Source organism: Serinus canaria, chromosome 3 (genome assembly GCF_022539315.1).
Source record: "Serinus canaria isolate serCan28SL12 chromosome 3, serCan2020, whole genome shotgun sequence".
Lineage (NCBI taxonomy): Eukaryota > Metazoa > Chordata > Aves > Passeriformes > Fringillidae > Serinus > Serinus canaria.
Window position 1 is genome coordinate 5,009,963 of NC_066316.1, and position 22,216 is coordinate 5,032,178.

General features: G+C 45.2%; 1 protein-coding gene across 1 annotated transcript in view; it reads right to left on the minus strand.

The window, feature by feature from the left end:
- XRN2 (5'-3' exoribonuclease 2) overlaps positions 1 to 22,216 on the minus strand; it is a 32,609-nt gene that overhangs the window by 9,021 nt on the left and 1,372 nt on the right. The window contains exons 2-27 of the mRNA XM_009093742.4: positions 19,456 to 19,583; positions 19,253 to 19,364; positions 18,875 to 18,986; positions 18,078 to 18,136; positions 17,909 to 17,998; positions 16,818 to 16,890; positions 16,671 to 16,721; positions 16,353 to 16,510; positions 15,897 to 15,971; positions 15,661 to 15,794; positions 15,520 to 15,577; positions 15,323 to 15,430; positions 14,642 to 14,686; positions 14,220 to 14,351; positions 13,116 to 13,234; positions 10,823 to 10,958; positions 8,583 to 8,690; positions 8,407 to 8,496; positions 7,858 to 7,930; positions 7,018 to 7,101; positions 6,336 to 6,433; positions 6,179 to 6,258; positions 4,985 to 5,041; positions 4,342 to 4,410; positions 4,109 to 4,243; positions 3,132 to 3,259 (exon numbers count right to left, since the gene is read on the minus strand). Of these exons, the coding sequence (XP_009091990.1) occupies positions 3,132 to 3,259; positions 4,109 to 4,243; positions 4,342 to 4,410; positions 4,985 to 5,041; positions 6,179 to 6,258; positions 6,336 to 6,433; positions 7,018 to 7,101; positions 7,858 to 7,930; positions 8,407 to 8,496; positions 8,583 to 8,690; positions 10,823 to 10,958; positions 13,116 to 13,234; positions 14,220 to 14,351; positions 14,642 to 14,686; positions 15,323 to 15,430; positions 15,520 to 15,577; positions 15,661 to 15,794; positions 15,897 to 15,971; positions 16,353 to 16,510; positions 16,671 to 16,721; positions 16,818 to 16,890; positions 17,909 to 17,998; positions 18,078 to 18,136; positions 18,875 to 18,986; positions 19,253 to 19,364; positions 19,456 to 19,583 (2,512 nt within the window). The remainder of the gene's footprint in view (positions 1 to 3,131; positions 3,260 to 4,108; positions 4,244 to 4,341; positions 4,411 to 4,984; positions 5,042 to 6,178; positions 6,259 to 6,335; positions 6,434 to 7,017; positions 7,102 to 7,857; positions 7,931 to 8,406; positions 8,497 to 8,582; positions 8,691 to 10,822; positions 10,959 to 13,115; positions 13,235 to 14,219; positions 14,352 to 14,641; positions 14,687 to 15,322; positions 15,431 to 15,519; positions 15,578 to 15,660; positions 15,795 to 15,896; positions 15,972 to 16,352; positions 16,511 to 16,670; positions 16,722 to 16,817; positions 16,891 to 17,908; positions 17,999 to 18,077; positions 18,137 to 18,874; positions 18,987 to 19,252; positions 19,365 to 19,455; positions 19,584 to 22,216) is intronic.

The following is a 22,216-nucleotide window of genomic DNA, read 5'->3' on the forward strand; positions in this document are numbered from 1 at the left end:
ACCCTGCCGTGCTGCCAGGGGCCAGGACATGGAAGCCTGGCCTCCCTTGGAAAGGGGGAAACATAAAATAAATAAGTCTGTGCCTCTCTCCTAGCTCTGGTTGGATTGTCTGTCTCAGCCCCAGCCAAGAGAACACCAAATAAATTCCCAGCCCCAGCAGCTCTGCTCTTCCCAGGAGCGTGCTGGGCAAAGCCAATCCAGCCCATAATTCTTCGTTTGTCCCCCATGCAGGGTTATTTATTCAGCTTTACACCTATACACACAACTACATCAACCAGGATATCAGCCTGGTTTTACACCCCCAGGCACACACACAGCTACCAACTGATGCTCCTCAGCTCCTCTTTTCCAGCCAATTTCCAGCCTGAAGCAGACCAGGACTGAAGGTAGGGAAGTGGAACTTCCCTGCTGATCAGCCTGGGAGCCTCAAGGGCTTTTCCAGGCCTGAACAGGCTGAACCCACACAAAGCCATGTTTATTTTGGAATACAAGGGGAGGGCAACAGAATCCACAACTCTGCTTTAGGGGAAAATGAGCAGTTTTTCAACTGGAGCTTAAAGTATTTTTAAAAAGTTTTGGATAGCCCCTGAGTGTCCAACTTTCAATCAAAAATATCCTAAAATGACTCTCTGTTTCTGATGATTTCCAAGTTCACAGACAGCAGCAGCACAGAAACACAGGCAACACCTTGTTTCCAGACCCTTCCTCTCCATGTGAGCAAGGACCCAGCTCTCCTGCTGTAACCACACCTTTCTGCAGCTCAGTTTAAGTAAGACTTCAATGAAATCATCATCAAAACATTTAAAGCCCTCCCTATTCATTTGTATGGCAGATGGAATAACCTTGAAGGAAAGAGTCTGGAGCAGTGACTTGCACTTCAGAAAGGTACAAAATGGGAGAAGGAATGACAATTAATATTTTCTTTAAGCTGCAAAACTTAGGCATTTCCCAGAGCTATAAGGCCAAAGAAACTGCCTTGTCTAGCAGCTCCTCAAGTAACAATTTATCTAATCAGGGTGGCAATCAAAGAGAAGATTTTGTGTTTACTGATTGCACTAATCAAAATCACTTTTCCAAGGCAGCTAATTGACAAGTTTACTGCCTGCCACGCGAGTCATAAATCAGATGTCCTGCTCTGCAGGAGCCAAACCTGCCATTCCCAGAGCGCTGCCACCCTGCACTTGACTCCCCAAGTTATCAGCACAGACAATTATTCATCAGCTGAAAATTGGCACATCCAAGGCAAATCAGGGAGCACTGGTGAGGAACACCCCCAGCCCTGAGGCTCTTGAGGAGGAGCTGGCTCCTGCCTTGACCGCATCGCCCTTCTGGAGGATGATTTTACTGCAGCATGTGAATGAAAACACAACACACCACGTGGAAAGTTGCTCTGCATCAGTCCCACTGAATGTGGGGACTTTGACCACATCAGCTGTGGTTTTTCAGGGATGTGTGGGCTCCAGGTGTTTCCCAGCCCAGCCACACTACAAATGCAGCTCTTTCACAACAGTACAGCTGATGAACACAACTTGGACACTGGAGAGAACCTTGTGCCATCCAAGAGGCCTTCCCATTTCTCCTGATGTGATTTTCCAGCTGAAGGTACCAGTGCTTTGATGAAGACATTGGGGACTGAAGAGGTGACTGCAAAAGGGAAGAAGATGCTGTGCTGCCAGACCTAGGAACACCTCTGGGGACTCCAGGCAGAACGTTGTTGGGGTGAATTGGCCCAAGTGCTCATGAATTCCCAACCACACTGTGCAGGCAGACTGCTCCCACTCAGCAAGAGCCTCACTGCAGTGGGGTTTGGGGAGCTGCAGACACTCCTCATCTTCACAGGTCTGCTTGACACCAGACCCACACAATCCATAATCCAGGATGTGTTATGATCTTTAGGCAGGTGAACATCCAAAAGGCTGATCCCAGCAGAAATCCAGGGGTATGCCACCTGGAGGTGTTCTTCTAACAAGGGTTTAAGCAAGTCTGACTCTACCTGGTAGAAGAGGAGCTGAGGCACACGTGGTTCACTTGGCATTGACAGTCCCAGGTGGGCCAGGCTGGGGCCTGACCCTGCAGCCAGGCAGCAGGATGGGTTTTGGGAATGGTTCTAGGGAGCAATGCAGCCCTCAGGCTGTTTGAGCCATCCTCCTGATGGACACGAGCTGTCCTCAGGCCCCAGATAACGAGGCACCGAAAGAAACAATCTCCAAACTCTAAGTCAAGCCCGCCGTAATCCATTGCAAAGACCTGACGCCGCAGTCAGTGCAAATGAGAAGTTAATTAGACTTTAAGTCTAATCTCCTAGGACAGCCTTAGCAGAAGAGGAGGAACAACACCTCCCAGTGAAGTGCCAGAGGACACATTTGCAGCGTGCAGCACTGCAGTGTCCCACGAAAGCAGAGCGCCAGGAAGTGACTCTGGAGAGCACGGCTGGCGCATGACCCTGCAGAGGGAAGGAGCCTCCACGAGGCAGCTCCACCTGGCTCCTCTCCCTGCTGCTCCACACAACAGCAGCACAGCAACCTCTGCCTCGTGGAAAATGCAGCACAAGGAGGAGGAAAGAAAAGCCCAACCAATTGCTCTGAGGTTTGCCAGGCACACCTGCAGAACGGTGACTGGGGATGGCTGTGGCGCTCCCAGGGGGAGGAGGCCTGCATCAAAGAGAGCCATCAGACAGTTTTCCAAGGCCAACAGATGGACAGGGATTTCTCCTCTAGCAGTGGCTCCAAGCCTCCTCAGTTTGAACCAGTCTATGGCACTGCTTGCAGAGAACTGCCTGTTCAGCACAAGGGGCTCAGGTGCCACAAGGATGAGAGCTCGGGAGTGCCTCATTGGCAGGATCAGGTCCGTGGACATGGGACAGACAGAGCACATTGGAACATTTCCCTCAACACATCAGGACTCAGCAGGAACAGCAGCACAGGGACTGCTGGGCTCCCAAAAACCTCCCCAAAACCACATAATTATTCTCTTTTTGGAGATGAATTTGCAACGCCTATCTGGTAGCTCTGCCTTCCCCACATTCTTCTTTCCAGATCGTATTTAAGCACAGATAAATAAGTGAAATAGATGAAGAGAGATGATGTTTAGACCAACCCAGCTGTGAGAAGCAGGAAGCAGAGGGCACTTACTTGACAGCAGTTTGGGGATCTGCTGCTGGCTGCCCATGAGGGGCCTGGCGTAGGGGCTGCCATAGGCTCCGAGTGGCACAGCGTTGGGGTACATCCCTGGCATGCCCCTGTCCCTTGGCATTGTGTGCCTGTAACAGGAAGAAATGGCAAGGCAGTGGGTCAGGATGCTGTGCTGAGCTCCATCTCCCAGCACAGATGCCTCCCAGCCCATCCCAAGCCCCCTCTCTTTCCTCTGAGCCAGGGATGCACCAGTGGATCAGGGCCCAGGCACATCCCTACACAGACGGGCCTGGGGAGCTGCTCCCAGGGAAATGCTCAGGTTTCCAATGGCACAGCTGTGCTTTTTATTGTGACTGTGACATGCAAGAGGGCTCTCAAGTGCAGCCCCAGGACAGCTCTGCTTTTCCTTCCTAAAAGGGAGTGCTTTTCCTTCTTGCAGCTCCCCCAGAGCTGTAAGATGAAGAATGTATTTTCTTTTCCTAAGGAGACACTCCAGAGTCCAACTTTATTTGCCAGTCTTCTTTAAAACGTTCTCTTCTCTGGCTTTGATAAATGCATTCCTTTGCACTCCCCATATGGAAACCCATTTAATTTTTAAAGCTTGTTTATAAAAGCTTAAAATACATTCCTGTCTTCATTAGCAGTCTTAATTATCACTTGTCCATAATATTCTCATTGTACCTACAAGCAAGCATCCACCCAACAAGTTTTAAAAAACCCCAAACAACAGGAAAGTGACTTAGAACTACCTAGTAGGGGAAAAAAAATCAAAAAGCAAACAAGGCATTACTGCAAAATCTCTGTAATGTTCATTTTCAGCAATATTGAATTTAAATATCACATGCTGAGGTGTCCAACATGGAAAACTAGCACCTAAGCTTGGACACTCCATGCCCAATCCCTTTATTTTTTTTAATTTAAAAAGGGAAAGGGAGGAGAGTCACCCCAACAAGACAGCAGTAACCCCACAGCCTTACCCCAAGGTTCTGAATGCTGACTGGTCCAAATGCACTGGTTTCCTGTCCCTGTTAAAGCCAAGCTGTGGTCTCCAAGGCCTGCCATCATTGTTGGTTTTTTCCCAGTCTCCTGGCTTCAGAACTGGAGCAGGTTTCCTGAACAACAAGAACAGTTCCATAAGTACTTGTCAGAGCAAATACTCAGATGGATAAACCAGAATTGAATTATTTGAAAGCTGACAGCTGACACTTACTTTGCCCCAGGTAACACTGTGGCCTTGAAAACAAAGTCTTCAGCAAATTGTGGATCTTTGAATGAGATGCTAGAAGAAAGTATTTGAGAATTAGGTTCATTGCATAATGGAGACAAAGTGAAATAGCAGTCACTGCTTTATGACCAAGAAAGCTAAAAGCAAACAGATAAACAGGATAATCTCACTCTTCCAGCTGGAATTCATGTTTTCCAGGACCAAGAAAGAATGAGGCAACAAGGAAAGAGAATAATGGTTCCCTGGAAAATTCAGACTGAGTGACACAGCCTGAAGAGCAATGCCCTGACTGCACTTACCACCTCCAAAAACAGGAGGAAAAACCCTTGTGACAGAGAAACAGGGAGCAGCACAGAACAATTCCAGCCTCCTGACAGTGGCAGATGGAAAAGCCAAACCCTTCCTTTAACTGATCACTCACAGGAACTACATCCCCATTTAGGACATCCTTCCTACAGAGTCCTGACAAAGTGTAACTCAGCATTTATTACTTCTCTGCACAGCTGTTGCTCTGGTTGAACCAAGCTGTGCCTCTCTGGAGATAAAAATGACACAGATCACAGTGATTTTCAGTGTTCTGGGTGCTGCACTTTGCACACCCTTGCATGGAAGCCCACAGTTTACTGACCTGACTGCAGAGTTCTGTGTCAGATCCCGCAGCATGGGAACAGGAGACTGCACCACCCTGGTGAAGAGAACAACCTCTGTCAAAACACCACCAAACACATTTCTCACCATCTGCTGCTCTGCCAACTAAGCCTGCAAAGCATTCATTGCAAAGTTAACTTGCCTGTCCCCTAAACCAAGTACTTCTCTAAGCACTGGAGTGACTGAATCCTTATTTCCTAATGTCACCTCTTTTGCAGCAGATGTGTGGGGACTCTCTAGGGTCTGTCTAGGGAAAGCAAGGCTGGAAGAGGTTGCTTGCTCCTGTTGTCTCCAAGAAAAACTCTAACTTGGTGACATTCTTCTCAATCATGACAAGAATGGAGAAATGTCTATTAGAGTGATCTGAGGTACATTTTCTGTCCAAACAAGCCACTGTTTGTGCACTTAATGCAAACAAGGCACTGAACACCTGCTTGTATCTCTGAGCACACTGAGAAATGAGTGTGCCTCCCCTCCTACAAGGTGAAAATTATACTGATCATTCCTCAGGCTGGATGCATTCTCAGGAAAACTAAAAGTATAAATATTCTTAGTATGTGTAGCTGGGAACAGCCCTGATTTTAGTGCTGCAGATTAAATGGACCAAGCCAAAATATATCTAAGCTATCACTACCTGGATTTTTCTCTGATGTAATGCAGATTAGCATACAAAAAGGAGAGTTTTGGGGTTTTTAGGCAATATGCACTAATGGGAAGTCACATCAGCCCACATTAACATCCACACAAAAGCAGAGAAACCAAAACATGACCCTACTGAACCAGGCCACTGAGCACTACCACTTTTATTATCCAGGCCTTGTTTCCTCACAAAACAATAACTAAACACATAAAAATCAGCCTTCCACAGGCAAAATGACAAACAAAGGTTCCTCAGCAAATAAACAAATGCATTAGAACCTTTTAAAGATATCTGAGGCTGCTTTAAAAGCCAAGTTGAGAGGTCAAAAAAAGGGACCATAGAATGCAAATTTCACTTGCTGGGGATTTCCCCTGTGCTGGAGGTAACACAGCCCTGCTCTGAACCCTCAGACCTACACACCTAGCCTTGTCTGGAGCTTTAATTTCCTCCTTGTGGGCACAAAAGCACTTCTGCTGCCATAAGAGCAGGAGGGGTCCTCTAGCAGCAAGAGCCCACCCCAAAGGCCACACTCACTGATCCGGCAGGACGGCGTTGTCGTTCAGGGTGAGCTTTCCCTGGATGCCGTGGCACAGCTCCGGTGGGATGTCCACTGCCTAGGGAGGAAGTTTTCAGCTGCAGCACTTCAGACCTCCCATCTCACCATTTCCCCTGAGCAACAAGTGCAACTTACCTCTGTGTTCTTGGTCTTGTACTGCTCCACGATGAAGTCACAGAGTGGATGGTGCTTCCCGACAAAGAGAACATCACCGCCAAGGCTGTTCCTCCTGCCTGGAGAAATGATGGGAATGGGGCAAGAGTTCAGGGGAAAGAGGGAAGGAAGGAATGCAGCAAACCAGCAAGGCTGTCCCCTGGTGACACCTCCACAAAAGCCAAGTTTCACTGTGATTTAGGAGAAAGCTCTGAACGTTCCCTGAGAACACAGGAATGTCCTGCGAGAGCAGGATGTGTCTGGTCCCAAGGACAGCTGGCAGGCAGTAAAATAATGGGCATCTTGTGTTCAGTGGAAGAATGCTGAATTTAGAATAGAGTAGCTCTGCAGATATAGACAGAATTGATAAAAAAGCAACCCCAAACCCCACACACCTCCACAGTTTATCTACAAGAACCAGATGTTATTTCTGTACAACAGAGAAACAAACATTAGCCTTTATAAGCTGAACAAAAGAAATCCACTCAGGATCACTCTGATTACCAGCAGCACCCCTGAGAAAGAGTCTGTCATAAACTCAACCCAACCAAACATTTAGGAGACCTTGTGCATTAGTTTACAGTGAAATTCATAGGTGCCAAGAAAACACCCCAATTCTTTAGCCCAACACCCCAATTCTTTAGCCCACCACCCCAATTCTTACTCTCTTCAGGTGTGAGGTCAGGGTACACTTCCTCCAGGGCAGCTCTGAGGCGTCGCTCATCCACAAAGGGCAACAATGCCACACCTGGCAAAACCAAAACAGTGTTTCCTCCCACTTGTTGAAAAAACCCAGAACATCCCCAGAAACAGACACCAGCATGGCAAGCTCTGATAGGATTCCTTAGCCAAGGAACAGCCAGAACAGTGTGAATCTGAAGGAATCACACTTTTGCTTCAGAAGTCAGATCCTTCTGTAGATTTATTCAAACAAAACCTGTTGCACTCAAACTGAAAACCTAAAACTTTAATTGCAGTGTAAATTACACCCAGCCAAAGAATCTGGCAGACCTTGGAAATTAATATTCTCTAAAGAAAGGAAAAGTTGCATAAATGCTGTAGCTCTTTTTCCATTCTTTGTGTACTTCAAAATATTTCTATATTCCCCAAAGTATTTTTGGCACAGTACTAATGAGCCACTGATTGTGCAGAACAAGATCCATTAATTAAATGCAAAGGAGACAAAAGACAATTACACACTGAGGCTGATAAAAAGAGAAGAATGATTACTCTAGTTCAGGACAAATGAACAAATCTAGAATGACTGCTGAAATTACCAATAATCATTGCCAATCCAAAACCAGTCACTGATTCATAATTTGCTCTTCATACTAATTTCTTTACAAAAATACACCTGCTGTAAAATACTTGTCCTTACAACAAGTAACACAAGTTACCTTTGTGCAGTGTTTTCTCACTAAGATAATTTCCCAATTTCTTTCTGTTTTTACAGGTTTTTAAGACTAATGTCTAAAAATTAAAAAAAGGAGAGCTGAAGTTTCACCTTGCCAAGCATACTTCTTCCCATTCAAATCAATAGCAAAATCTTCAGGATAGAAGTCAATGATGCTTGATTCCTGGAATTGGAAAAACAAAAATCACCCTTAAAGCCAACTTTGACACGGGTTCAGAATGTCACGTGGTTCCAAACAGAAAGGTCTTTGATAACAGAAACAGCTTTCATTAAAAGCCATTTAAATACAAAGTGAGGATGGGCACTTGCACTACTCAGAGATTTAAAATAAGAAATTAAGGAGGAGAGAAAAATTAGGATATGGAGGAGAGCTAATCAGGGTAAGTTATCTGGTCCCCAACTAAGTTTTGGAAGAGTTCTGGAACAAACTAAACCATCTGAAGCGTAAGAGAGCTGGGAAATGACATCTGGAATTCCAAGAAATCACTTTTAAGGATTTTGAAGAACCATTTCAATCTTCCAAACCCTTTCCTCCTAGTCTGCAGCATTTCTCTGCCTGAAGTGAGAAGCAGCAGGTCTCCTTCACACCAGTGCAAGATGACCTGAGCTTCCAGACAGGAATACAAGAGGGATTCTCACTGGGTCTGTCATGAGTTTCCTCCACGTTGGCGGCAGGAAGTTTCCACTGGCGGCCGGGAACACTCCCATCAGCTGCTCAAGAGGCTTGAACTGTAGAGAACAGACAAGCAGGTGTGGGACACTTGGAATGAGAGGGCAAATCAGCAGTGAAAGAACTGATAAATCAGGAGCCCTACCGGTTTGGAGCCCTTCTCAAAGTCTGAAGGCATGTCTGCAATGCCCTCGAAGTCCGAGGCAAAGGGAGCGTAGTGGAAAGGGTAATACCAGTTCCAGGATGCACAGCCCTGGGCAGGGAGGTGGGAGACACAAAAATCAGACATATCAGCACATGAAAATCATGCAACCCAGTCACCAAACATGACAAGATGGCAGAGAACAGTTTACACTCCTGTTTCCCCCAGTTAAAATTCCGATGCTAACTTGGGGAGGTGTGGGAGCAGAGACCCCCAGCATGCCCTAATGGGTGTGCAAATGTGAACAGTATTTGCTGTAGACATGCTCAGAAGCATTCTGGTTTTCACTGGTGCTCCTCTCTCCAGCACCAGCACTACTGCACACTTGGAGTAGCACTTTGCTCTTCCCCTCTCCTCCTCCTGCCTTGAGCAGTGGGGAATACAAAGTGTCTCCTCAGAAAGGAGAGAACCAAGCAAACTCAAAACACACCAGAACACCGTGCACCTCCTAAAGGAAACGTGGCTCCAGAGGGTCTAAGTCAAGCTTTCACCTCCTCAGCTATTTTTCTTAGCAGCACCACTTGAAGCAAAAGCCCACTACTATTCTGACTTCCAGTTCTGAACGATTAAATGTCAACAAGGCTCCTCCAGTGATATTTTTGGTACACAAGTACAGCACCTATAATTATTCTCTGCAGTCCTTCGGACAGACTTGGAATGTTTCAAAAGCCAGGTGGATTGCTTTCATTCTTCTTTCTTTTTTTTCCCTTTCCCCCTTCCCCTCTCCAAGCAGATGTTCCCTCTAGTGGGACATGCCCTGCATTATTAGCTTTCTGTAGGAACAGGAAGGCATGCAATATTTTCTGGCACAAGTTTTATGGACAGCCAGCAGCAGTTATTGGAGTCAATTTTTATTATGGTGAGAAGAAAAAAAGCCAAACAAAGATCCTCAAGCAAACTTATTCTGAAGTTCACTTAGCCCAACAGCTTCCTAACCTCATTTCCATATCAGCAGGGAGTGATTTTCCAGCTGCTCCATCCCCATACAACAGACTGGAATGGTCTTGTGCTCTTGTACCACTGAAGGGGACACTTTTACCTACAGCTCACCTGAAGGCTCATTTCCACCCCTGGAGGCAGATGGGCACATAGAGAGCTGTGGGAAAATGCCCTGTCATGATTAAAAAAACCACAGTTTCCCTGTGCCCAGGATCCTGATAATTCCCACCTATAAAGGCATCCAGGTGACATCTGTCCTTCACAAAAGGAGGTCATGCACACAAGGATGTGGGGAACTCAGCTTCCCTGCAGATGAGCTGCACCAGAGCTTGCAAACCTTAAACTTGATGATTTTCATCCTCCATAACAGATGAGTCAGAGCTCAAATTCAGGGAATGGTTAGAGCAGGAGGGAAGGGGACACATTCCCATTTTGTTCCAACGGGAGAGTGAAAAAACCTATTGGAAATTGCATTTTGTAGGCACCTGAGGTATCTGCCCTGGCTGTGCTCCCAGCTTGATAGGCAGCAGCCACTGAGGAAAAACACAAAGTTTTAAGAACACAGCCCTGTGTGGAAGCTACAAATTCCTGCTGAGACAGGACAAACTCCTGGGCTGGGGCACACTGTGCTCCCATGTCACCCAGCCAGTCTAACTGACTTTGCCTTCAGGGCACGGAGCTCCTCATTAACCATCAGTGCAACAAACCTCACCACAGCCCACTAATCTCTTGCCAATCTGACATCTCAATTATCAAAAGATTTAAATCTGATACAGATTACTTCAATCACAACACACTTCATGGAGCAGCATTACAATCTTCAGAGGAGACTGACAACTCTGTCCCTGGCAAATGCTTACTGGCATTTCAAGGGCTTTGTTCTTTGTTGTCTCATTTAGGCACCTGCAGTGTCATTATTTGTGGGAAAGGGAAAACAGCAGCGGTTCTTGCTGCACCAAGCACTGCTACCAGATATGAGAACCAGAATCCTGGAATCACTGAAGGTGGAAAAGAGCTCTGAGGTGAGAATCCAACCTGTGACCAATCACCACCTTATCAACCAGATCAGAGCACTCAGTGCCAGTTGTTCCTTCAGCAGCTCCAGGGATGGTGAAACTGCCATTCAAACCCCCAGTGTCAAACAGAATGGGCACAAGTTTCTTTTACAGCTTCAAAACAACCCCACAGCTTTTCCAAAACGAGCACCAGACTGAAACAACTTCAGACAAGAAATTTTGGGGTACCTGATAATAATATCTGAGAACCCAGCAAAGCCCTTCCACGTAGGACTGCACAACCTTGCGGCGGAATTTCTCATCTGACGCGTCCACATCAAATTTGTTTTTATAGTAGCGCTGCTTCCAGCCAGTTTCCCACAACCTGCAACACAGCCCGGCACAGGTAACATGTTAACACAGATGGGCACCTCAACAGATGCACATCTGCACGTCTGAATTACAGTGTAAAACAAAGCCTCTTGCTACTTCAGTTGCCATTTATATACAGTTTAAATGAAAGCAGAAAAAGCCATGCTCAGCAGCAAGAGAATAAAATGTGACTGTGGCAGAACTGACAGAGTTTTCCTGCTACCTCAAATATAAAGGCAAGCAAATGCATAACAATGTCTGTGTTCTGCTGCTGTTCAGACAAGCTGTGATTACCAGAGGCACTCCTGCAGCTCAGCACCCTGTGCTCGGTGCCTCACACCAGATGAGCTCCCTTTCACACAGGATTTTCAGTCTCTCAGGCCAGAGGGGGACGTTGGGATCACAGGAGCCACCTTGGCCCCAGTTCATCCTTCTTTCACACAGCTCCCCCTCATGTCTGTCCACAGATGGGGCAGGGAAAACAAACACTGGTTCCTCTTTCACATGGGCAGCTGCACCCTTCAGCTCTGCTGCATCATGTCAGCAAAGAACCAAAGTGGTTAAACCACATAATCCCTTAATAATGATTTGTTTTCTTACAGAGAATTTTATTCCAAACCACTCCAAGAGCTCACCTCAAGCTGACACTGGTCAGATCTCCCAAATCCCAGAGCCCTAAATCCTGTGTATGGAGCTTTAGGACAGAGCCCTGATCCATTTATGCTTTCTTACAGGATGCACATCCCTTTGGCTCTGCAGAGCATCTTCCCTTGCTTCTGTTTTGAGACAGTTGCTCAGGACACTTCCTAAACCCTTCCAGGACAACTCACACTGATGAACAGGCAGAAAAGCCAAGAGATGCTTTCAAGACTTCCAGAAAAGCAGGTAAGCAAGAACAGAGCTCCTGGCACTGAAGGCTTGAGGGATGGTGTCAAGAACATCTGCAGGCTCTGAGCTGCCTGGCAGATAGACAATTGCATAAATTCAAAAAAAAAAAACCTTTCTGTGAGATAAAACCCATCTGTAGCCAACTGCAACAATTTGTTCTGGTTTCAAAGTCATACTAAATACAGAATTTATTTTCACAAACAGTGTGGTCGTATCTAGGACATCAAGGCAGTTCTTCTTTTTATTTACAATGGCAAGCATAGAATTAATTTCTACTCAGAAAAGGACATGAAAAAATATTCTGAGCTACAAAAGCTTAAAACAACTGTGCTTGAATGTAGCACATCCTTTTCCTTGGCAATACCAACCCTGTCGGAACCACTGCTGCTCGTGAATCACCACAGTTCATTCATATTGCTCAAGCTTCTTTTAGCAGCTCTGCTAACACTCAGATGGAAATCAGATGGAGTCACTTATCCTTAAAATTTATTATTTTATATAAAAATACTGCTTGATAGATTAAAAAAAAAATCATTCTGTTCAGATATAGACACACTGGAAAGAAAATAAGAATGAGAGCAAGAATTGTGATATTGCTAGAGGTGATGGGCCACATGCCACAAATATATTGTGATGACTGTGACCAGAACTCCACAAGGAAAGAACCCTGAGTGTTAAGCCATGGGTGGATGTGGGCAGACTCCACAGAAAACAAACCCCTGTGGCTGCACTTCTCAGGAACAGCTGTAAGGGCCTTCACCCTCAATGCAAACAGCAAGAGTTTCATTGAAACCCTTGACCAGTGCAGACTCACTGGTGGTTAATTCCCAGAAAATTCCTGTCTCAACCATCCCAGGCTCAGCCCTCCTGAGACAATGCAAGAGCTCAGAGACAAACCAGGGCCTGCTGCAAACCAAAGATGGAGGAGAGCACTGATACTGCTGCCCACGTGTGCGTTAAACAGCTCCCAGATTCCAGGACGGGCGGCATTCCGCTCACATAATCAGGGAATGTCTCGCCAAGCTCTGGTCTCAGAGGGAGCACTGGCTGGGAGGCTGCAAACCTGCATGCATACTAATCTGGATACTTAGCTTGAACAGCCAGAGCTCACCCATCTCACTGGAATTTACTGGATATCTTCACCCTCCACATTAATTACCGCTGGATAAAAAGATCACAAAAGCATCCGAAGGCAGCAGCGCTGCACTGAGCTAAATGGCATTAATTAGGCTGCATCTATCTCAGCAATTTGCTAACAAAGTGCTACAAAAAATGGCTTCACCTGATATTATCCTCTGGCTCAGGTTCACTGTCACTGTCCTCAGGTTTCCGCTTAATTCCTCCTCCCAGGGACGGGCTGCTGTCAGGAGTCAGGCTGGTGTTTGGAGATGCTGAAGTTGTCTAGGGTCAGAATTATTGGAGAGAAACAGGGGAAGGTTGGAGGGGGGAAGAGGAAGACTTATTAGGCTTTTAAGAATGAAGTTAAAATTAACAGCTCTGTGATAATCTCAGGCCTTCTTTTCAGTTCCAAAAAAACTCCAGGCAAAGGCTGCACAACCCATCATAGCCAAGGGGCAAAAGGGAAAACCACATCCCTGTTAAAAAGCAGGCATTGACGCACAAAGGCAAAGATGAGAAAGAAACAGGTGCAATAAACACATATGAATTGATTAAAAAAGGCCATTCTGGATATAGTCCAATTATGGAACACCACTGCAGCTTCTTCTGCAACTTCCTTTTGTGGCACTAGTGAAAAAAAGGTGCTTCCAACTCAGAACTGCCAGAAATACTCTAAGCTCCCTCACAGCCGGCTCTTAAACTCCTCTCAAATTTATCTATTTTAATATTAGAGCCTAAAAGTAACGTCTCCCGTTCCATAAAGGAACTCATTTTTGTAACTCATGTGCAAAAAAGTTTTGAGATTAAAAGGGAAGAGCAGCAGAAATTAAACCTTGTAAAAGCACATTGTATTTAGACTTCAGAGACAGAACACACATCTCTGTGATGAAAAAGAACTTTTAATCTGTTCGCTGTTTGGATGAAGATTTATACCAAGAAAATATTTGTCAAATTTGTTATTTAAAGCTAGCAGGACTTCTAACAGAGCACTTATTTCCAGTTTTCCCTCATTAATACCTTGCCCAAAACTTCATCCAAGCTTCTCCCTTCTCCAGGGAAAAGCATCATTCCAAGCAGAACTAAAGAAGACAATTTTATTCAAGCATGCTTAGAAAAATCACTTATTAAAAGCCACTTCCTTGAGGAACCATGTTTGAGGTGCCAGCTTTTCAAGAAAACTTGACAGAGCAGACAAAAAGGTGCCAGGAGTAACACAGGCTGCAATTCTTTCCTTTCTCTGTGCCAATGCCTCAGAACATCCACTCACCGAGTTCTGCCTCTCGTGCATCCTCATCTCAAAGGCAGCTTGTCGAGGGTTACAGATTGCCTGAGGGCTGGATCGATTTCCCAGGGCTTGAGGGGAAAACTGACCACCAGGAATAAAGGAAGGCTGATCCCTCTGCAAGATAAACACACAGACAAGGCTGCTGAAAGGGCTGTGTGATCTCTCCAGCACTGGGATGAAGCTCTCTTACAATTTTCAGATTAACATTATGGGGAAATGAATGTACAAAGGCACATTTTCCAGTACAGAATAGGAAAAAAAAAATTAACCTTTTTTTTTTAACTTAGAAATAGTTACACACAAGCCAGAAAACACCATGACTACACCTGCAGTTTCAACATCCAAAACTAAAGTAGACATTTAAATTCTTGCTAGTTTCTGCATTGGGTAAGGAATTGACTTACCTTCAATCTCTTCCTTTTTTCTTTTTGTCGTCTTTTAAAGTTATCCTAAATGAAGAACAACAGGAAATTAAGTCAGTCAAGGACACAGACTCCTTGGCAAATGATTTCATTATAATCCTCAACTGACCACACCATGAGGTTTTTAGGGAATGTTCTGAATAAGGCATGGGTCAATTCCTGTATCTGTAAATCCAACAGAAATGGTATGGAATTTTCTACCCTACCCTGAAAATCTGTGGGGGGAAAAAAAAAAACAGCTGGGTACCCAAAGCTCCAAAACTTTGGTAAGGATTTAAATGATCTACTAAATTTAGCTGCAGCCTTATTTGGGGGTGACAGCAGTGTCAAAGTACACAGACTCCTTGCCTGCACTGCAGAGCTGCCCAAAAAAATGTCAGAGAGACACTACAGTCTTAGAAATACAAAAAGAGACTCAATGAAAGATATTTCTTATTCTGTGATTCCTGGGCCAACTGAAAACTTGAACATCAAACTGGCATTTCCAGGAAAAGAAACTCAGCTGGAAGCACAAGATTCTTTTTTTGAGCCTGGAAGAATTCACCAGAGATTACAATGAAAATACACATTTTGGGTATTTTTCTTATTTAAAGAAGTGTCTGGCTAGTAGTAAGCAATTAAAACCTAACTCCAAGAGTGTCACAACAACAACAAAAAAATTACATCGTCATCTTTCCTCTTTTTGAAAATACTGTCTTCAACTTCCCCAACAGCCAGCATGATCATCTGGACTCGCTGCAGGTTCACGAACCCACTCTCAGTCAGGTAGCCCTGCAGGTCAGAGAATAACAGAGTTGAAAAGCAAGCCCTTTTTGTGGCAAAGACCCAGATGTTTTTAAAGGAAAAGGAAAAACTCTCACCCCGGTTTTGTGCACCACGTTTTTATAGATGTTCACCAAGCGATCGATTGCTCCCTCCCTAAACACAAACCAAAGGGTGAGACTCTGGGTAGGGGAAAGCAGAGGTGTTCTGGCAGGAAAAGAACACAGATTCTCATTTACCTGATCTCCAGAGATGGCAGATGAGGGAGGAAATCATTCCCCACAAAGAAGCACATGAAGACCCAGTCATCAACACTCCTTTCAAAATCAAAAGTGAAAGGCAAGCTGGCCATGGTGAGCTCTCTCTCCAAGTACTGCAACACACACAAAAGCAAAAGGAGCTCAGAGAACACTGCAGGGGTTTGGATGGAATTTATAGGAATTTATAGTTTTGGATGGAATTTATAGCACCTCACCTCTCGCAGGACACACAGGCGGATGAAGATGAACTCTTGCTCTGAGACCGGCAGGGAGTCGGCAAACTGATCGTGCTGAAACCAGAGGGGACCCACATCAGATCCAAGTGCATTCCACAGCTTCTCCAGCCCCACTAGCAAGGCTTGCATCAAGAGCTGAGAGAGATCCAAAACCAGACTCCCAAACCCTTGTGCCAAGTGTGTATTTTGCTGCTTTGCACATCTGTTCAGTTACTGATTGTTCTCATTCAGTGGGAAAAGCCCCGAACAACAAAACACCACAAGCATGGATATCAGGTTTGGCATGACACTTCTGTATTTTTACTTCCAAGGGGAAAGCTAGGTATTCCCAGCAACAATTTGCACCATGCTTCAGCTAAAACAAATAGCAAGAATGATTTGAGAATCTCCTTACACACTACAGATTAAAAAATCCTAGAATAGCAAAATTCTTACCTTTCCTTGTTTCTCTCTGGGCAGACCTTGGCAATCCTTAACCTCATGCCCCATCTGGTTACAGAGAGCACAAGGCTTGGGTTTGTTTGGTTTGAACTCTTCCCTAATGATGGTGAAGTTTGGTTCATGTGTAGCTAAGCCAAGCATGATCAGATCAGCTACCAAGCAAGGGAGAAGAATAAAATGCGATTAAGGATAAATATAATCAAGTTTTGGTTGTTTTTTTTTTTTTTTTTAATGTTTAGAAGCAAAGTGGATTCTGCTTCAAGCAGGATACTGATGTGGTTACCCAGGAACCACAAGCAAGAGAGAACTCACCATCAGCCCCACACAGACAGTGGTGAGTGTTTGGGTCGTGGTTGGGTTGAGCTGCACAAAAGAAAATTACATTTTGTCAAAGTCATGTAAGTAAGTTATTACTGAGCTTAACTTAAAACAAAATGTCCACATTAACTGGAATTTTACCTCTTTGTCTCCTGATGTAATCCATGATTTTATGCTCCCCTTCACCAGGAGCACTGGCATCTGACAAAATAACCTGAAAACCATTCAAAGCATGGCAAAAATTAATGCTGACACAGGAAAAAAACCAGTAACTTATATACTGAACACAGCATCTGACTTATGAATACCTGAAATTATAACTTGTCGTTTGAGCTAAAATGTTGTGATTTAAGACGAATTTATTTACAAGCAAGGAGCAAGTGAAGAGACTTTCACTTTCCTCTACCAGTTCCAGGCTGAAGCTGACACTGCTTCAAATTCCACTCAAATGATCACATCACGTTTGATGCGTCCAATAAATTATCAGGGCAATGAAATGGGCACTAGAGAACTCCCAGATTCAGCTCATTGATGCACTGAAACATGATCTCATCACCCCTCCTCACCCTGATGAGAATTAGTGTTTATAAAACCCCTGTCTGATGGGGGGAATCAAGCAGAGCCAACTGCCCTCTAATTAGAGCATTTGAACAGTCAGCTCGTGGCACACAGCTCAGGCAGCTGCATTTCCTGCCTGCACTGCTCTTGTGTGCAGCACACACAGGGCTGTCACAGACAGAACTGGGGCAGTGGAGCGGCTGGGCAAGACCAGGGGAGAATCTCCAAGCACAGAAAGGCAAGAAAGCTGGGACATCTTATTTTCACTGCCGGCCATTAGAGCAACAGAGAAAATGCAGCCTGAAAGAGCAATTACAAAAAAGAAACTATGCAAAAGATAGAACTACAATGTATCTTGTACACGACAGACATGACACTTCCCCCGAAAGCAGAAAAAGTTTTCCTAAAGCCCTGTCTCCCCATTATGTGAAATTGTGGCTTCCAGCAGCAAACCTGCTCCTTGTCCTTCAATGAAATCACAGCAAATGGTGCTGGGAGATGGAGTTATCAGCCCGGAATGGATCTCTAAAGTCTCAGACGGATGTGTGTGCTGGCCTGCTGTTAATAGCAGCTCACAGCTAGGCCAAGAGACAAATCTGTTAAATTTCTACTCTTCAATTGGATCTCAGCCCAGCCCAAACATCTCCTCCATCTCCCTCAAGTGTGAAACTCACTGTCAGGTTCTTCCAGCCTGGGTCGCTGTTCAAGCGGTCAGCGATGTAATAGCGGAGGCATTTAGCAAGATTGTCCATAAACTCAGTTCCCTGCAGAGGGTTGGAAGGAAAGGAATTAAACCAACATTCAGCCCCTGGCAATTGCTGGGTACAGGGCCAGGCCACTCACCGGGGTGATACAGTTGCTGTCAAACCTCTCCTTCACCTCCTCTGGAGGCAGAAAGCCACCTGGAGCAACACAGAGCAAAATTACACCCAGATGGAGCACTGCCAACCTTTTTGCATGGCAAAACCCAGACAGCTCCCCTGGCAATAATTAACTCATTGAAACCAGTTTGTTTAATAAAATTCCCACGAAACCAAACCAAACCAACCCTTACCATGGTATTATCGCCATTCTACGAGGTGCTGCCACATTTACAAACATTGTTACTCAGCAAGGCGATTTCAAAGCCCAGCCAGCAGCAATGCACTCCCCTCTCACTCCAGCTGTGTCACCACCACCCTCAAAGTTGCTCTGACTTTTGTTTCCTCACTGATTCAGAGTTTCCACTGTCAAGTAACTCCCCTTGCTGGCAGCTTATTATCCCTGTAGAGGAGTATTTCCATCTGATCCCTGCTTTTAAGCCTCAATCCTCCTTTCATCAAGCCCTACAAACGTGTACTTCCTTCCAGAAGGGTTTTGGTTGTTTCTCACTGCATTTATCCCTGCTCTTCTGTTCAATTTATTTTCAAAAGGAATTAAGAGCACTCAACACAAACTCATTTCAGGCAGGAGACTGAAGAAGAAAAGATGACATTTTGTTTTGTCTCAGTTCTTAACTTTGGAAAACACAGATCCAGCCTTCCCCAGGCTTCTTCTCCTCTTCTCCCAGCAATGCACCCACAGCCCCACTCTAAACCCTACTGAGGTGATCAAACAAGGTGATTCTCAAGGAAAAACCTCTGATAAGGCTGCTGCCCTACCTTTGGCCAGAATTTCTTGTCGGATTTTTTGCTTCTCCTCAGCAGCTTCCATGCCCTCCTTTGAGGCTCTGAATCTCCTGGACCGCTGTTGATTCATTTTGGCACGTGGGGCCTAAAAAAAGTACAGGAGAGCTTGGGTCACTTTTTGCATCTAGACAATCTCTCCTGTCCTGAGAGATGCTTTGGGTCATAAGTTATTACAAAGAGCTGACCTCTCATCAGACCTAATGGTGGCCAGGTTGGATGGAGCAACCTGTGCTAGTGGAAGATGTCCCTGCCCATGGGGAAGGTCCCTTCCAGCACAAACCATTCCATGATTCTGTGTACTGAGGGGAGATGAGGATTTTCCAGCTGGAAACCCAGTGTGTCAATACTCACCACTCCATCTATGGCCATGTAAAGGAGTCTCCTTGGTCTCACAATGTTGAAGATCCTGTCGATATACTCAAAAATTGCCACCATCATCTCATCTTCATTTTTGGGCGCCGGCCTAAAACACAGAGCATTCAATTTAACACCTGAAATGCTGTCAGTAAAGAGAGAGATATGGCACCTGCAAAGAGCCAGAGAAAGAGCCTTACTTGTCCTCTGGGTGTGTGCAGGGGTGGATGATGCCATTCATGTCCAGGTAGAGGTTGTCGAACTCCACCTCGTTGGGGTTGGGCTTGCTTGTGTCAATGGGGACCTTGACACCATTGCACTCTTTGACCTGGGGATGCAGTGAGGACAAGGATTTTAGCTCATGAAAGTCTGTTTTGGTTTTAAGAGCAGCAGAAGAAAAAGAGAACAATAAGTACCCGCACTACCTGCAACTGCACTTTCCACTAATTAACAGCACTTCTTTCTACAGCTGCTTTTAACCAGAAAACACAATGATGAGTTATGGAAGAGTTGGTTTTTTTCTCCTGACAAAAAGTTCCCATATCTCATATTATTTCTGCATCCTAAACCACCTAGAGCCACCTGTGTGTCTGGACAGCTTCAGCAGTGAATTCTTCAACATCCTCAACAACCATGGTCACTTTTGTTTCCTCACCATAATTTCAGGTTTGTTTTGTTTGGGCCTTTGTTGTCGTTGGGCTTGTGGTTTGGTTTTGTGGTTAGTTTGGTCAAAAGGCAATTAGCAACACTGATTCTCCCTTCCACCAGCCTCGGGCATGAAACACACAGATTAAACCTCAAGAGCATGGATGAGACGGGACCTGAGCAAGGAAAAGCCTGATGATTTTCAGAGGAATTCTGGCTGGAATGGGTTATAACACACCCAAAGGTGGAACAAAGTGTGCTCTTGAACAGCTGGGCATAAAGCCATGTTTAAAAATTAATGGCATGTTCTGAGGTGAAAGCTACGGTCACAGGAGTGCCTGGGATGGGGAAAACTGGGATACCGCTGGTCTCCCATCACATGGGGCTCAGCAGCTGCTGCTGAGCCAACATCAAGCCCTTCCCAAACTTCTGCCTGCAGACTGCGACTCACTGAGTGAGTTCCCCACATCTCTGATGGAGATTCTGAAAGAAAAACCCCAAAACTTACAGATTATGCTGTCAACTTTGGACAATTTTCCTGCTTAAAGCAGCAGCAGGACTGGCTGACTTCTTACCCCCAAAACGAAACCCTCCCAAGCCTTGATGTAGTATTTAGGTTTGGCACAGTTATCCTGACAGATGCCACCCCCAAGCACCACTGTCTGCCCCCTTCACTGAGCTCTCCAGACACACACACACTACTCAAATGAAGGTGGTGTTAGCAGAAACTAAGTGTCAGTGCAAACACTGTACCTTCCTCTGGGCTACCCCCTGGATTCTCCTTGATCCCCAGCCACCCTCTCTGCGGAGCGAAATGGATTCAGAAGGAATCCCAGCTCTGTGAGGCAGAAAAGGAGCCCCCCTTCACAAACCCACTGGGGTTCTCACGCAGCAGCCGTGTGCAAGGAAGGCTGAAGTATGTGGCAGTGATATCTCTTGTGATATAACTAAACTGTTCACTTCTCATCTCCAGCCTCTTTTGAAACCATTGAAAACAGATCTTCAAACATGATACTTTAGCTGCAGCTTTATTAATTCCTATCCATTTGATTAAGAATATTCTCTCCTGGATTTTTTATTATCTTCAAGATCTTCCTCTCATTCTTCCTGCTCAGCTTAAGAAGAAGATTATTTCTTTTTCTAAAATCTGATTAATCTAGCAAGGTAAGAGAACAAGGATCAACTTTTCAATATTTCAAAGAGACAAGCTACCGGGAGATACAAAATTTCTGATTAGAGAGATTTACAGCAATCCTAAAACACACACGGAGCTGATTACATCGTGAGAGAAGCTTAAATTCATCGACAGGAAGACAAACTACAGCTTTTCCCTGCTGTCCTAGTCCACTCTCAGATTTATGACCAGATTTGAATATAAAAAAACGTTAATGAACATGATTTATCCATGTGCTGTCCTGGCTGTAATTGAGTTGTAAAAGGCTCCAATGTGGATGAGGACAGCAAGAGCTGCCACTTCACTTAGGGCAAATCCAACTCAAGGAATTTGTTGTGTCTTTCCACTTATTTTAATAAAGAACTTTGGCTGGAACAAGCTCAGTTATTGAAGACTGAAAAAAGAGACACACAATCAGTAAAACCAGGGCTATGCAAATCTTTGTTTTGCCTAAATGTGAGAGCAGCTTTGATTGCACATTTACAAATGTGCTGGAAAAGGCAAATCTGCTCTTAGAGACAACTGCCCCAAACTGTTACAGATGTAACTGCTGTTTAAAGTGTGGCTGCTTTTCAAGGACGGATCTTAAAGGGTTATCTAGGACAGCCCCTAAACTGAGGGTTCCCAGAGCCTCAGGAGAGGTCACATCCAGGAGTTTGGTTCAGAGACCAGAAGAGCCAGTGCTGCTGGAGCTCAGCATTCAAGGAGACTGTTAAGCCCTTAAAAAAACCCCCTTTTTTCCTATAAAAATTCCCAGGCAGATTCTTAGATCTTATTATCCCCATTAAAAATTCACTTCTCACAGCGACAGGTAAAATAAACTTCCCACCTTGCTGAGAGGGCCTGAAATCACAGCTGCAATAAAACCACAACAGCAACTCACAATTTTAACCAAACCTGTGCTTCACTGCCTGGAGCTGCAACACAAAACCACCCTGGAAAAGCACAGAGCTGAACATCCTGCTGCAGGCAGGCCTCAACACCGAATTCCACCACTTCACCCTCTTTTTCTTGATCTCCTCCACCATGCTCCCACACTTTATCCCCTTCCAGGTGTTTCCCCAAAGGGAGCACACCTTGGGAGGAGGAGCAGAGAGACAAAAGCCCCAGCACGTGCCTTGAACTTTCCAAACCAGCAGACT